Below are 16,810 nucleotides of genomic sequence, written 5' to 3'. Positions count from 1 at the left end.
GATGGGGGTTTGTGTGACAAGAGAAACCCGATTATCTCAGTACCAATGTAAATCATTGCACAGTCAGCCAGTAGAATGAACTGTTTGTGTGGGTGCAGGGAAAAAAATCTTCCAAGACATTTTGACCATTGATTTTTTTGTTGTAATTTACTTTCTTGATGCACTCACTGGAGTTATGGGAGTGTTTTTGCAGTTCTGACTGCAGAGTATTTCAGCTGAGAGCAGCCTCAGAAGTGAGGCACAGAACTGGGCACAGCACAAAATCAGTTCCACTGGGCTGGACTCAGACCCAAGGAAGCAGCAGGGAGAAAACGGGGACCCAGGTGTGTGTGTGTGTTAGAACACACGGAGCAGAACCTGGGGAGCTCTGTGCTGCCTGGACACTTGATTTCATCATCTCTGCAGGGCTGGGGTTTTTCACTGTTGTGGCAATGAAACCTCGTATGCAATGCAACTGACACTTCAAGGAGTTGGCAGAAAATTTCATGTGGTGCATGAATGAGAAACTGTCCTGTGCCAGCCTTGCCTCTGCAGAGTGTAATTCCAAAGCTGTAGTTCACAGGCCTTCACAGAGCAATCTTTATAATTTTTAATTTTTTTAATATTTTAATTTTTTAATATTTAATATTTAATTTTATTTAATATTATTTAATATTTTAATATTTAATTTTTAAAATATTTTTAATTTATTTTTCCCCCTTCTGTTTTGAACAAACATCTTGCTTTCCTTAGCTGTTGAATGAAAAATTAAATCAGTCATCCTTGACCTTTATGTTTACTGCTCTCAAAATAGTAGTACCTATTGAGGATAAAAAAGAACATTTTATAAGTTTAAAAAAAATTGTTAGAATTCATTCCCTCTGGGCTCTTCATGGACTGTTCTCATTTGGTGCATGGTGTAAATGTTATTCTGTAATAAATGCAGTCTCAACCTTTAAATGCAAGAAATACCACGTATTTTGGTAGTTACTGGAGGTGTGGTCTGTTGCTTTGTGACAGTAACTTTCTGAAATTGATGTTTATGGACTCTTATTGGGGAAGCAATGCTTACATGGATTTTGTCTTTACTAAGGTAACTCTAAATAAATGAGGGAAAGAGGAGACGGCAATTAATGCTCATATGGTTAATTTGGTTCTTTCTACCTAGCACTTCTTTTTACTTGAGGAACCATCTTTTCATTTTTAATTGTGGTGCAAAATACTCAAAGAGTGTTTAATAACAGAGCAAAATTATGTGAGTTTGACCAGATGTGCTTGGTTTAGAGGACTGACTGGTGTGTTTGTTACCTTCAACTTGGTAACTTCATATAGAAGCAAGGGGAAATGTTCCCAAACCTTGCAAATAACATACTGGTTGGAGGAAAAATGAGGGTCATTGTACAAAAATTTAAAATAAGAATTAAAGAAATATTAATAACCACACTCACCCTCCCTTCCCCTGACAAACAAACCAGCAACCCCAAACAAAACTAAAAGGAGATGTTACTTGGAGCTCCATCTTCTGTGGAAGATAAATCAGACACCAGCAGGTCACTGCTGTCACCTTTTGTGGCAAAGTCACGCTGTTGAAATCTGCAGGCTTCTCCAGAGTGCATTAGTTTAGTCACTTTAATCTCCATCTAGATGTAAACGTTTGGATTTCAGAAAGCAAATGACAAGGCCAACCACCAGTTTAAATGTCATATCTTTGTTTACACGAGTTACAATTGAGATATGGTACTGTCTGCCTTTTAAAGAGTACCTGGTCACTTGTGCAGGATGAAGTACAGGATAAAAGGCAGGGCAGGAATTTTTGATTGAATGGTTCTTAAAAGCTTGTGTGAAGTTGTGGACAGCTGTGGATAAAGGCATGTAGATGTTACTGAAGCCTCTGAGCATCAGAGCCAGCTCCTGGTGCTGTCCCAGCCTGGAAGGCTGAGCAGGAGCTTGGAAGCTGAGGAGCTTTGCAGCTGGCAGGAGTGACTTGATGGCAGTTTTCAAGTCTGTTAAGACCTCTCATTTGTAGCACCAGTTCAGCTTTTCCATCCTCATTAGTCCAGGAGCCATACCTGCCTGGACCCTTAAAAACAAGAGTGTAGGATGATCACAGAATCACAGAATGGGGTTTCCCTCCTTTACAGCAGAATCAGCAGAACAAAAGTGTCGCCCTTTTTTAGCATAAAATATTTATCTTGGCATAAGCCCTTCTTCATCCATGAGTTACAACATCTCTGCCTTGTCCTCCTTCTGAGTGGGACAGAGAGTAAATCCATGGCCTTGGATGCTCTCCTTTGGATTGACAGGACCACTGGGGACTGAACAGAATTACTTGCAAATAAACTAGCAAGTGACCAGAAGTAATTTTGGAAAGGAGAAAGGGAGCAGCAGCAGCCTGGAGTGGATTTGATTCAGCTCAAAGATGTGATTCTGTTGTGGATGGCAGCTCTGTACAGTATTTTATGGCACAGCATACTGTCTCATGAGGTTGCTGTAATTTCAGCAGAAATTCTTCTACCTCTGTGATGTGGTTTTACTTTGTCTATAAATATAATAGCAAGAACTTCAGCTCCATCATGGCCAGATTTGAAGCTGCTCATCTTTTTTCAATTAGTTTATTCTTCTTATTGTCACGATTATTCATTTTCTCTTACGTGGAAAAAACTTAAGAGTATTTTAGGGAGGGTTCTTTACTTCTTGCTTTTATTTCTGCTCTGACTTCGCCCAAACCCCTTGTTTTTTTCTTTTCTTATCTTTCTGCTCTAAGTAATAGCTCCCACATTTTGGATTAAAAACCTCCACTGCTAATTGCATCTCTGATGTTACCATTACATGTGTGTGTGACAGTGTCACTGCTGTCATTGCTCCTTAAGCTCCCAACAGTCTGCTCTGGGGGTATAAAAGATCATTTTTGTTTTGGCTTTTTCAGAAACCAGCCTTATTGTAGGAATGTAAAGCAATTGTTAATTGCATTAGAAAGGTTTGACCTAGACAGGGCAAATGAAATTGCAGAGATGAATAAATTGGAGCCTCAAGATAGAATCAATTCTTTAAATTGTTGAATTCTCTGTAAGGAATTTGATATTCTTTGTAAAAAGTAAACTAGAATAAAATGCCAGTGATGATGACAAGTTTCTGATATACTTATATCAAAGCATGTTAGGAAAGGCATCAGCAGTTTAATTTCAGCAGGATTTTATATTCTGCAGTATCTCAGACTTCTTGAAAGAAGCCTTCAAGGTCCATTTGTAGCGTGGAGCTGGGTGATAAATGTGTCATGTTGTGGGCAGGCCTGGTCGTCTTGCTTACACTGTGCTCCTTTGGAAAGGTCCCCAAAGTGATTTTAAAAGTCAGAGGTCAGCAGGATTAATTAATGAGCACATCTGACCCCATAAATCATAGACCATCATGTGTCATCCATGTCGTCCTTAAGTATGGTACTAAGGAAGTACAAAATGTGTGTCTGAAAAAGCATAACCTGGATTATAAGAAGTGAAAGGGTAGAATGTTAAATACAGCTTTGGTTGCTTGTTCTGATGATTAGGTCTCCTGCAATTAAAATTAGCTTCATTTTGAATATTACTTCTGCCTTAACTTTGCAGCTGTTGATTTTGTTTTGCTGTTAATTTTGTTGGCTTTCTGATGTTAAGCTTTTAAAACAACCAGTATTTTTGATTGTTTGAACACTGGAGTCTTCATGTGCACAGCTCAATCTTTTTAATATTCAAAGCAGTTTAGGTTCTTTTGATTCATACTGTGAGAAATTTTCTCCTCCTTTCAATAACTTCTGTGTCTCTTTTCTGTACCCTGTCCAATTTTTCAACCTTCTTTTAAAAATGTGGATACAGGAACAGGATGCAGCATTCCAGTGTCCCTTGCAAAGTTAAGATTACCACCTATTGTGTCCATATGTCCAAAGGAGTGCAAAAGTGATTTTTCTCCCTTTTTTTTGGTCATGGCAGCACCTCTTGAGATGCTTGCCTACAGTAATTGCTAAGTTCTTCTGGATTATTTCTTCTAGGATTTGTCTCTATTTGTCCTTCCTGTAGATGCCAAATGTATTCTGGTAGTAAAATACACAGCTTGACCTTGAGTTGAACTAATTTAGGTTTTTTTTTTAATTATCCAAGAGCATAGCTGCCCTCTCCTCAATATTTAGTTTGCACATTCTTGGTGACACACATGTATTTACATAGAGACTTGGTGGAAATGTTGAGCACTGTTGAAGCTGGATCTGTTGCAGATGCAGTGAGACTTCCCCTCTAGTGGGAAAAAGGTTTGTGCAGGTGAGAACCACAGCTCGTGTTGGCAACTGCAGGAGCCCAGTTAGAGCTGTAAACTCAGAGCTGCAGAGGGGCATGCTTGCAGAAATTGTGAAATGCCATTTATTTTCTAATACCTCTATTTATATAAAGTTTAAACTTTATCTCTGCAAAGCAAAAGTTCTATAATTAAAACTGCAATAGCTAGTTAATAGAATTAGGATTTGTTTGATGTCCTAAGTGCCAGGTAGCATCTATCTCAGTAAGCTTGAGCAGGGATAAAAAATACCTCTCTGTACACAAGCAGGTGAAAAATGGGTAGGAATTTGTGAGACTCACGATTTGGTTTTGCTTCTTTACTATTTGATAAAGAGTTTGGGTCTTACAGGGCTCATGACATCTGGACATGAGAGTGGGAGTGGCAATGAGCCATGGAAGCCTTTCTGATTCCTTGGGAAAGTCCCTGTTGGAGATGAGGATCAGGCCTCAGTGATGCCTCATGCAGTCTGTACACTCAGTTTTGGTAACCAGCTGTTGCTGAGTCAGTACCCTCAAAATAGTTTCCTGTGAATTAACACAGTGCCAGAAACTTCCATTTCTACAGTTACTTTCTAAAGCATTCTGTAATCATGGCTAGGAAAAGAGGTGTTTTGGGGGTGGCTGGATGGCACTGTTCCCTTCAAAGTCTTTGTGCTGTGTAACTGGAACATAGTTATGGGATTCATACCCAGCAGTCAGTTTAGAGTCATGTCTTAAATTTTCTAAGCCTGACTTCTTATTGCACTTCACAAGATGCACTTTGGGAAAAAAATGAAATAAAATCATCTTTAAAAAATGGAAAAAGTGAAGGAGCTGTAACAGGAAGTGAGCCTGCCTTGCATGTGGGAGAAGAGTCAAGTAGAACAAATTGGCCTTGAATTCTAATTATTGTGATTGGTTTTATATGGTGGGAGTTGCTGTGTTCACTGTGGTTTTGTTTTCTGTGGGTTTTTTGTTTTTTTTTTCTTCACCTCAAGCCTGTAAGTTGCACAGCAATCTTGTATGCAGGTTTTCTTTCCATCCCCTCTGCCTATGGTAGTATTTGCTTCCCACTGACTTCATGTTTGTGCTGAATTGTCCTTTCTTGATCCCTCCACCCTGACCTCACCTGTTCATCCATGGTTTGTTTGTGGTTTGGGAATGGTGTTCCCCAGCTTAGTGGGAGAATGCAGATAGTGCAGTGTCCATACACATCAGATGTGAAAGGTATCCTGGTAACACACTGAACACCTCGTCCTGAATGAATCTAGACTTTGTTTCTTCTGTTATTTACACCCTTGAATCTTTTTTCCCTCGAGTCTGATTGGTTAGTCTTGTATTGATATAATTATTTTTGTGCAAATACCTGCCATACAGAATTCTTCCTTTGGTTCCAGTGAGATGTTAATGACCCTGTTTGAGGTGAGGCATGGCAGCAGCAGCATCTGAACACCAGTGACACGTTCAGCACATGAATTGTGTGTAGCAAGTTGTTTTTCTTCACTTGGAACAAAGCAGGGGTTTTCCCTGAGCGTGTTGCTGTGCTTATGTTCTAAAATGTCTGCCTGAAACACCAGTTTTGTGCAATAAATAGGTAAAAATCTCTGTGTTCTTACACTACTGGCAGCTGTTACTCACAGAAGTGGCACAGGATGCACAGTTTTGTACAGTGAAGGCCTCAAGGAATGGGTAGAAAAGCTCCTGCCTGGTGTCTGGGATGTGGGGAACAGAGGTTCCTGCCGTGCCCAGTCTGACAGCCAGGCTGGTTCAGCACCTGCTGGGGTCTGGCAGGGTGAGCCCATCCCTGTGCTGACAGCTCTGCCCAGAGCCAGCCTGGGCTGAGGTGATGGCCCAGGGCTGCAGGGTGCTCTGTGTGCTGTGGGACTGCAGCAAACACTGCTGCTGGTCCTGTGTGACAGCCTCTGCCTTCTGTGCAGCACCTGAGCACTTGCTGCAGTTCTTGTTCCACCCTTCTGTGTCATCACTTCTGATAAAGCAAACAATCATCATTTAGTAATGCTACTGAATTTGTTTTTTAGGATCTGGTCAACACTGGACTCAGCACTTTCTTCTTTTTCATTGCCTCTGTAGTACTTGCTGCTTTAAACCATAAAACTGGAGCAGAAATTGCTGCTGTGGTAAGAATTTAAATTTGTTTATATCTGACGCTTATCTTGTATTAAAACTTAGAATTAACTTTTACTCATTGATTGAATATACCTGTTGCTTTTGCCATCACAATTTACTTCTAATTTTACAGTTTGCTATAAGGCAGTTCTTATTTTAAGAGTGTTAACATCCTTGGAGCTTTGTCTTAAGGTTTGAGGCAAGAATAGTAGAAAAATGACTTGCAAAGAACACTTTGCAGTCGAACTTGCCTTTCTCTATAGCTGCCTTACATGATCCTGCTCTATGTTGCAAGCCTATGGAAAAGATAGAGCCAAAAATTCAGAAGAAATTGAACCTGCTTACACATAATTTGCTGAATTCTTGCTCAGTACACATGATTTTTTGTTCTGTGGAGTGAGTGTAGTAGCACTTCAAGGTTTTAAATCTACAACAGTCAGTTCAAGCAAATTAATTTTGTGCATGAGTTGGCAACCTCTTTTTATTTTCTTTTTTACTTTCTTTTCAAACCTGGTTTTTAAAATCCCATGAGTCCTGCAGAAACATAGAGGAAAAACTGCAAAGCAGCTGCTTCTCCAGGCTGAGGCTCTGGACTTGTCACTTTTCATGGGCACCCTGAGGAATGAGCTTTTGGATGAAGGGCTGCTTTCTTTACAAGAGGGTCTTCCACTGGGCTGCACTGCAGGATTTGTCATGTTGGTAGTCAGAGAACTTTGTTTTCTGGGATCATTGATCTTAGTCACTTTTGCAGATTCTCTAGTTCATTGAAGAAGAAAAACAAGTTCCCAGGCCGTGATGATTTGTCAGTGCAAATAATGCAGGAAACTGAACTTCTCAGGACTTTGCTGTGAAAGTGCTTTTCTTCTTGTTTTCAAAAATTGTCTTTGACAACCCTTTCTGCTTCTTGTAGGTGTTTGGTTTCCTGGCAATGGCAGTGTATGCTGTGAACACGTTTTTAGCAATTAAGAAGTGGCGGATGAGCAGCAGGCAGCAGAGCAGCCGCCAGACCAGCGACTACATCCGCGCTCGGACCGAGTCCAGGGAGGTCGTGCATCGCCCGGAGATCCAGCGCCTGGATGCGTGACAGTGACCCTCAGATGGGACTGAAAGGGAAAAGAAGCACTCAACTCCCTCATGGAATAAGGGTTTTTGCTTTATTTAAGGAGGAAAAGGCAGATCCGAGGGTGGCGAAGGCTGCCCAGCCCTGCACATGAGTGCAGAGATGCGTTGAGCCAGAAGCTGTTGTTGTGGAGGCAGAAAATGTTGGTCATTCAAAAGGAAGGTCCCTTCAAGATCTCCACATATATATGTGCCTATATTATATAGCTCATAGAATATATAGTATACAACATATATATGTGCTGAAGTACGTTTCTGTTTTGGATAACTGCACAGTAGTTTCCTTCCCCCTCTGAAGATCCACTGTTCCTTCATCTGCCCCAAAGACAGAGCAGCCCCACCCTGGCTGGGTGATGGAGGAGGGAGATCCACAGGTGGAACACCCAGATGTGCCAAGGAGCCAGGGGCACACAGCAATAACTCCAGCCACGGCCCGTGTCAGCCAGCAGGGTCTGTCCATCCCAAACTGTGTCTGTCTGTCCTCCTGCTCCCTTCTGCCCTGCGGCCTCTGGCACACCTGCCTGGCTGCTGGATAACCATTCCACGTGTTCTCATGGATGCAGCGTGCTGGGAAAGGGCCACTGGCCAGCTCTGAACTGGGCTGGGGCTGGGGTGGTCACTGGTGGCCACGGGGGTGCACTGAGTGTGAATAGGTGGTTGTCTGCTCATGTTGGGACACATTCCAGTTTTCAGTCCAAAGTGGGAAAATAAATATATTTAGGAGACAGGGTGGAGGAAAGGGGCTTGAGGGGCACAGTAGAGAGTGAAGGGGTTGTCATCCTATAGACTTACATTCCAGCCATGGCTTTCTTTTTTTTTCCTTTTTTCTTTTTTTTTTAAAGGTTCAACATTTCTAGAAATTGTTGCTAGAACTTGCTTTCCCTCCAAGCCCAGGGTAAGGAAGAGCTAGCAAAAATTTATGTGCTTTTAAAGTGTTCCTAAGATTGCAATGTTGTGATTCATGTAAAGTAAATATTTCTTTTTGGAAGGATGGTTGTTCTAAAATTAAACCCATTGGTAGTAGGTAAACCTGATTTTTATTTTAACTGGGTGTTTCTGCAGATTTTTTCCCCTAATTGTTCTTTGGAAAATGAATTTAGCTAATTGGAAAATAATACGATTGTATGGATTTGTTTAGAAATAGTTTTACTTAACTGAAGTTTTTTTTTTTATTTTCCTTGTACTTCCATGAATGAATTACATTTTCTCTACTCACAACTCAAATTCAGCAGTAATTGGCTTGACAATGTCACAATATTATTAGGAAGATGTCTCTTCAGATTTTTCTGTTTCTTTGGTGTTTTTTATCTCTGTAGTGCATTATTTGGCATTTGTGTGCCTGTGTGAAGACAGTGTGTGTGGGAGAAGATCTCTAGAGCTGAACTCCTTTCTGGTGTGAGGAAAATGAAAATCTGTGGAACTGTTTGCCATGTATGCCTGAGTTTCTGTGTCCTGATGGAGCTGCACTCCTCAGGGTGGGTGCAGTACCTGGAGCCTTAAGAACAACTGGCAGTGTAGGGTGGATAAATTATTTTAACCATGAAAACCAGGTGACACCAAACAGGAGATCAGGAGAAGTGCCTGGGCTTTTATAATACTGGAGGGAACTGGGATAGTGAAGGTGTGAACCTTACGCTGCAATATTCAAATTGAGCAGCAGAGAATTATTTTGATGAGTGAAAAAAGGTGACAAAGGTGATGCCTTTTCATTTTTTACTGACATCTACAATGCATTTCACCTTAGGGGCTAAGATGGAGATTAAAATTCAAGAGTTACTGATGAGGTTAAGGAAAATTTGCATTTTCTTAGTGAATGATGGTTTACCAGTTCCTATAGTAAAATTTTATTGTGCTTTATTGGATGTAATGCCAAAGGGAACACCAGTTGAAAAGAAGATGGAACCACCATCTCTTGGAGTTGGATCAGAACAGAGACATTTCACAGAGGGTTGTCTCACCTGGGTGCATTCCCTGATCAGTACATGACAGTTCCATGGCCAGGGTGGTAAGAAAGAGCAATTTGTTACTGCCAGAAGTGCTGTGACAGCCCTGCTGTTTGCCAGCACTGCCCAGGACTGGCAGAGTTTGCAATGTCAATCATTACAAGACTTTTGAAAGTAGCACAAGCACACCCAGTCTGGAATTGTAAACTGCCATCAAAGCAGTCTCTATAAAGATTGTAAAAAGCCCCAACCCAAACCAGACAAAACCAAAAAAAAAAAACCCCAAACATCCCACACCAAAACCAAAACCAAGCCAAACTCACCTACTGAGATACAAAATACAGTTCTCCAGAAGATCTGTGCTTTTGGAGTGGAGCTGCCACCTGAAATCAGGGACCAGGATGGTGTCCCAAGGGGATTTTGTCAGGAGTCTGTCCTGTTGCTGGCTGCTGGCCAGGGCTGAAGGAGCATTCCCAGATCCTCTCCTGTGCTCCCTGGGCTCATTGTGGTTGGGGCAGAGCTCTGGGAGCTCTTGTGCCTCTCTAGGTTTATGAATTCAGTACCTTTCAAATTCCTTGCCTGGAGAAAGGGTAGCTCTGGGGTTTTGTCTGGAGTGAGGTCCCAGCTCCCATTGAGCTGCAGTGGCAGGAGCAGAGTGGGGCTGTCACACCTCCAGTGCAGTGCAGTCCTTGGGCAGTGGTGCTGGAGTGGCCTTGGGGCTGCTGCAGGTGGGATAAGTTTTTTCAGCTGAGAATGGCAGGATTTATTAGTTCCATCACACCCTGAGCTTAGCACACTGTCAGGGTGGAATCCAAAAGAGAACATTAATTTTAAAAACACTGTCTGATTCACTTCGTAAAAGAAAAGCAAATGTAAATTTGTAATTTCCTGATTTTTGAGACCAAAGATGATTTTTAGTGTTGTACAGTATATACTTTCTAAAAAATCTTGAGCTATTATTGCTCTGCAGAGACATTATTTACTATTTGGATTTTATGGAAGGGAAATAAAGTAGCTGTGAGAGACAACTACATTTGAAATATTATTTGATGTATATGTGGTTCATTCCCCCTGAGTTAATTTTACACAGTGTATTGGAGAGGTACTGTTTTAAGGCTGTTATCTAACTGCAGTCACACGAAAAAACCCTTAAGGAAGAAAACAGGGTGGAAAGTTAAATTTTTTTTTACTTGCTTAGAAAAGTGACATTAAATTGCTTCTCTCTCAGTCTTGCTTGTAATTGCCAGCACATAGGGATAATTTCTTTTAGTCCTTAAGGGTGCTGTTTAGCTCCATAAAGGGACTCAAACCCCAGTGTAAACAGAACCAAATTAAAGCAAACACTTGAACTTGGTAGGAGCAGGATGCTTGAAACAGTAATGGTTTGGATGAGTCCCCTTTGATCAAACAAGGCCCTTAGACCTGGAATCTGTGTATTTCTGTGTGTAGAAATGACTAAATTCTGCAGCTTATGCCCAGACATCAAAATATTAAGCAGTAAGATCTGACTGGAGCAGCAGCTTGGGAGTTGTTACACAGTGCTGGAAGAGTCTGTTTGCCTCTCACTGCCCAGGTGAGGTTTGTGCCACATCCTTGTGCTGTGCAAACGGCCCCAGCAGGAGCTCCTGAAGCCCCAGAGGAACTGAGTTATGTATCTGAGGAAAGCCAATTCCTTCTTTCTCCACTTTTTCCTTTCATTTGGAATATTTGTGCCTCATAGATCTGATGCTTTAATATTTAACTCTTGCTAAGCCTTGTTTGTTGGTCTGTGTAGTGTCTGCTGCAGTGCCAGGAAGATCAGAACGTGTCCAGATCCCTTTATTTCAGCTCTTCCCTTTCCTGATGGCTTAGGAGGCTTGGGCTGGGTGGTCTTTCCCGTGGGACTGTGGAAAGCTGGTGTTGGTGTGAGATTCCTGGTAGGAGCCATGTGCTTAGAGCTTGGGAGGGGTAGAGATTGATCTCCCTGTGCCTTCTGAGAGACAGGCACTGAGTTGATATTTCAGTCTGTGTTGATCACTGGATTCAGGAGCACAGCATCAGCAAAGATCTGTGTCTTGGTAGCAGCTCATCTTTCACTTATAAGGTGGCTTTTACATGGGGTTTCAATAAAAGGAGCAGCGTGTGTCGCTTCTTCACTGGCTTTGTCATGTGGTGCACTCTGCGTCTCGTGGCACGGTCTGGACTTGTTTCACCTCTCTGTATTTCATTGCTGCTTCTAGAAAGAGGAGGGGAAGATTCCCACTCTTCCCTGAGGTAATAATTTATTTTTTCCCCCTGTGAATTTTTCTGTCCCATGTGCTGCTTGCCCCTCCCACCAGAGCAGAATTGGTGGTTCATGAAGTGCTGACACACAGCAGGAGAGTGGATCTGCTGCAGGCTGCACGGGGCTGGTCTGAGGCAGTGCACCACTAGCTTTTCATGAGCTTTAAGGTCTCTAAATGAGTTTGGTGTTTGGGACTGCTCTGCTGTTTTGGGGATGTGGGGACACAGCAGATGCTTACCTAATATGTGGCTTTATTAATGCAATCCTTTCTTCCTCCCTCTTCCTTAGCCTCCTTCTCTATCTGTTATTTTCTTGTCTCATGACAACTTTGTAATAATTTCTACTGTTTTCTTTTGTGAGGGAAAAAAACTCACCAAAAATCTAAAATAACCAAGAATAATGTTTTTTAGGGCATAGTTAAAAAAAATGAAACCAAACTTAATAGCAGTTCAGACAGTGCAGAAAATAATATCCTCTCTGCTGCTCAGCTGGGATACTGAATAGCTTTGTCCATGGAGGAACATAAAGAACAGTTCTTGTCCTGAGAGCTCTGGAGCCAAAAATCTTCAGCAGGTACTCAGGATAATAAAAAGGCACACAGTCTGATAAGGAATTTGAGATGTGAGGAGGACACTTGACAATCCAGTGCTTTCAAAGGGATACATGGACAGGAAGAACCCACAGTGGAGAGACTGTGCACCCATGGTGGTCCTGGTGATCTCAGCAGCTCGGGGGGGGGCTGAGAGGGGGCTGGGATTGTCCAGGCTCAGCTTCCAGCTGGCTTGGGGCTGCTCCAGAGGAGCTGCTCCAGAGGGGATCCAGGCTCTGCTCAGTCCCATGGGAAGGAGTAAAGCCAACGTGTGGCACTTCTGAAAATCAGGCACTTGGCTCGTGTTACTTGTAGCGTGAAATAATGGATTGTTTGTTGTCTGGAGGGCCAGCAAAGCTCAGAATTACTGTGCAGATAGAGGTGTCCTGTGTGTGGGTTTAATGGCAACAAAAGCATTCTAAAATGATCCTGAAATCAGTACAAAAACACACGGAACGTTTGAAAATACTTCATAGAAATTATGCCGTGTCCCCTCTCTTTATTTTGACAGAGGGAGTTGGTTAAAATGAATTTATACAAATACTCGGGAAATCTCTGAATGACATTTTAGAGGTTTTTTCCTGGTATATTATTTTCCCTGTCAGCCACTTGGCCACCTTGAGAGATCTGCTTGACCAAGTCAGTGGTGCTGTCCAACCTGAAAGGGTTCCCTTGTTTTGGTCTTTTTTTTTTTGTGTTGTATTTTTTAAAATCTGTCTATAATTTAAACATTTGTATGCTAAAAGTAATCTTTAAAAAATCTACTTACACTGTGATTTCTGGTAGCCTTTAATTTAGAGTATACAACACAATCTAATTTTCTTTTGGGATATGCAGCTTTCAAAAGTGTTCTTATATATGCCCAGAAATGAAAGTTGTCTATTTATCATAGGAATGTGATTAGATAAAATTACCTATCCAGAATCCCAGTACAGCTCTTCCATATATGTTGGATGGAGGAGTTAATGAAATTGCCTTTTAATCTCTATGGGTTAATAAATATTTTTTTATAACTAGCCACAGATATTCCTTTTTAAATTATACTTGGCAAACAGAAGATATTTAATTTTATATACAGTATACATAGTTACCTTGATTGACATATTTATAACATAGAGCTTTGTGTTTACTACGAAGGTTTTATCTGTATCCCATGGACTTCATGGGTAAAACTTTAAAAAGCCAGTTAGCATTTATGGAAGGATGTGGGAACTTTCTTCACGGTGTCAGAATGAGGACATAGGAGCGTTTAAAAAGGCAATAGCCAGGTTGTTTTAACAGAGTATCTGGGGGGGTTCTTATTTTTTGATTGGGGCTGGTCCCTACAGCTATTTTAATAACATCTGGATGTGAGTAACAGAATGGAACTTGAGCATCTGCCTCTTGTGACTGTCACAGGCTATTGTCTAGAGCACAGGAAATTTCAGGGTATTGTATTGTTTTGCTTTGGACAAATGTCTCAATAGACATATTTAATTAAAACCTTCATGTGTCTGAAAGAAAACATCCTCTCTTAACTAGGCTGATTTATCACTTTTGGTAACCTTTTAATCCCCAAAGTAGTGTTGTCTAAATATTTTTAGTGATGTTACAGCTGTCCTGATGTCTGCAGGTTAAAGTGGTCCTGGCTAGCACCCTTTTATTACAACAATTGGTACCTTCATTTTTCTACTGTTTATACTTTAATCTTGAATGTTTACCGGTTTCTATTGTTGGATCTTGTGGAGGGAGAGTGTCTTAGCACTACAGCTCATCGAGCTTTAACTCATACACCACAGTCCTGGCGTAAGAAAATATTTTGATTTATATATTGTGGCCAATTTATTGCATTTTAAAATGATTTCTATACTTTAGACACAACATTTATGACATAATAGGACGAATGACTTAGCTAATCATTATATCTGTCTAGACTTACTCTCTTCTGTGTTAGTGTCATTTGAAACTGTTTGTATATGTTGAAGTTTGTAAGGGTTCAGGAACCCACAATAAAATAGTAAAGTATGTATTTATTTCTCATTATAATGCTCGAATTTGATTTGGAAGTTGACACTTTGTATGTCTTTTCACAGAATTGTAAACAAATACCGAAAAACTGCTTCACCTAGGGTGCCTTCCATGTGTGGTACAAACACTTGTCATTCACAGGAATAGAGATGTAAATTTATTAATCCAGTAAACACTATTTTTGTAATGTGAGTCACTAATGCAGCTCTGGCCTCGTTGTGCTTTGTTCCCACCAACACCAGGTTTATGGCTGCTGTGGTCACTGCCTTCCCTCCCTGTGTGCACTAAATCTGACCCCTAGAGAATCACAGATTGTGTCTCCTTTGCTCTGCCCTCGGCTGCCACCTGAGCCTGGAGATGAAGCACATTTCTGGTGCTCCAGATTTCCTTCCTTGAGCCTTGTAGAGGGATGCTCAGTGTGGGATGTCTGTATCCTCAGGGCTGACTCTGGGTCCTCTAGACAGACTCTGCAGCCCAATCCAAACATTCCAATTCTAGCTCATCATGCATGATTTACAGCTTCTGAGGAGGGAGCATCCAGGCCTGACCAAAAGACTTTGTCCCTCTGGGTTACAGGTGCTGTGTTGACAGATTTGTAATTGCAAACAGCTCAGAGGTATTATGGAAGTACCAGGTTAGAATTCCATTCAGGCTGAGCAAAGGGGATGCAATTTTCCTTTTATCACATGAGCACAAGTCTGTGTAATACCCTTGGTACTTTGCTTTTGAAGTAAAACCTGCAATGTTCTGTCCTGGAAAATCCTCGGAGCATCCTCTGTGTGCGAGTGCAGCACCCGACTGTTGTCCTTCCCTGGGCAGTGCCCCTCGCCTCGGGGGCTGCAGGCCAGGGCTCCACTGATCACCAGGTCCTGCTGCAGGACTGGAGGAGTATCAGCAGGCAGCACACCTTCACCTGGAGGCAGTTCACAGCCCTGAAGGGTTTCCCATTGTTCTGCTGAGTTCTGCAGTTCTCACAGAGCCCGGTGCTGCAGCAGCTGGTCCAAAGTGGTGCCTCCAGCTGGGAGCACCTTCCTGCCGTGCCCACAGCTGGAACTCACTGGTGGCAGAGCAGCAGCTGCCAGCTCTGGCTGGGAAAGGTGTCCTGGGAATGCTTGACCAGGCTCAAAGGCAAGGTACTCTGCAAGAAAACACAACCTCCAGCTTGTTCCTGCACCAGTAACCATCTTTCAGTTTGTTGTGTCCTTTCTGTTGGTATCTGTGCTAATCAAAAAACACAAGCTGAAGAATTGTAAAGTCTTGCAATACACAAAGCAGTCTTGGTTTTAAAATCCATTCTGTTGCAGCATAATTTAAATGGTGTATTTATCAGTTTTAAATGTCATTTTGCTTTCCCAGTCTTTTGTATATGGGCACAATACTTTTTGTACATTTTTTTTTAAATTTAGTTGTCTTTCTGTCTTTTCTTTCTGGTATTGGAAGATTTGAGCTCTCTGGGTTTTCACGGTACTCTTCTGATCATTCTTCATAGTGGTAAAAGTCTGTATTTTTGTATGTAGGAGAAATGGTAGTTTTCTAACACTTAGCCCAATCAATATAGTATGGAATCATTTGTGAAGGACTTCCTGTTTAATAAATGGACATATTAAAGTACTAAAACAGCCTCTTCATCTGTAAGCATGGCCTGGGCTGGGCTGGGTTGGGATAATTTTCTTCCCAGTGGCTGGTGTGGGGCTGTTTTGGATGTGTGTTGATAATAGAGAGATGTTTTTGTTATTGCTGAGCTCACCAAGGCCTTTCCTGCCCTGTGTGCTGCCATGCTGGGGAGGGGCTGGGGTGCCTGGGAGGTTGGGGGTGACACAGCCAGGACCGGTGGCCCCAACTGACCAGAGGGATATTCCAGACTTTATGACATCAGTATATGAAGGGGGAGAAGAAGGAGGAAGGGGGAGGTTTGGAGTGATGGTGTTTGTCTTCCACAGTCACCGTTCCAGGGGATGTGGCCCTGCTCTCCTGCAGGTGCTGAACACCTGCCTGCCCATGGGAAGCAGGGAATTGATTCCTTGTTTTGCTTTGCTTGTGAGCACAGCTTTTGCTTTCCCTATTAAATTGTCTTTATTTCAGCCCAGGGGTTCTCTCACTTTCCCCCTCCCCGTTCTCTGCCCGATCCCACTGCTGGGAGGAGAGCGAGCCCTGCAAGGGCTTGGGGACTGCTGGGGTTAAACCACCCCAAGAGGCAGCAGAACCCCTCGGTCCAGCACTGGGGGGGTTCCTGGGCTCATAATCCAGCCAGGGCAGCTGCAAAATGCATTTTGTGTGTGGGGGTTAAACACCACCACAGCAGCCTGGGCTGGGGCTGTCCGTGGGACACTCCTGGATGCAGGAATTAATGGGAAACCATGTGAGAGGCCTTGATGAGAGGTCAGAGGGAGCAATGTGGAACTGCTCTGCTGCTCAGGTGGTTGTGGTGGAATTCTCTTGGAGTGTTTCTGGTGTGCTGCCATGGGCTGGAATGCTCCATTGTGGGGTTTGCAGCTGCCCATTTGGG

General features: G+C 42.3%; 1 protein-coding gene across 1 annotated transcript in view; it reads left to right on the top strand.

Annotated features, from left to right (window-relative positions):
• Positions 1–15,921, top strand: part of CMTM4 (CKLF like MARVEL transmembrane domain containing 4) — a 38,022-nt gene extending 22,101 nt beyond the window's left edge. The window contains exons 3-5 of the mRNA XM_069026386.1: positions 6,296–6,394; positions 7,294–7,463; positions 7,547–15,921. Of these exons, the coding sequence (XP_068882487.1) occupies positions 6,296–6,394; positions 7,294–7,463; positions 7,547–7,709 (432 nt within the window). The 3' untranslated portion in view covers positions 7,710–15,921. The remainder of the gene's footprint in view (positions 1–6,295; positions 6,395–7,293; positions 7,464–7,546) is intronic.
• The last annotated feature ends 889 nt before the right edge of the window (positions 15,922–16,810 follow it).

The sequence above is a fragment of the Aphelocoma coerulescens genome, chromosome 11 (genome assembly GCF_041296385.1).
Source record: "Aphelocoma coerulescens isolate FSJ_1873_10779 chromosome 11, UR_Acoe_1.0, whole genome shotgun sequence".
Taxonomy (NCBI): domain Eukaryota; kingdom Metazoa; phylum Chordata; class Aves; order Passeriformes; family Corvidae; genus Aphelocoma; species Aphelocoma coerulescens.
The sequence above is the reverse complement of the archived record's forward strand: the minus strand, read 5'-3'. Positions and strand labels throughout refer to the sequence as shown.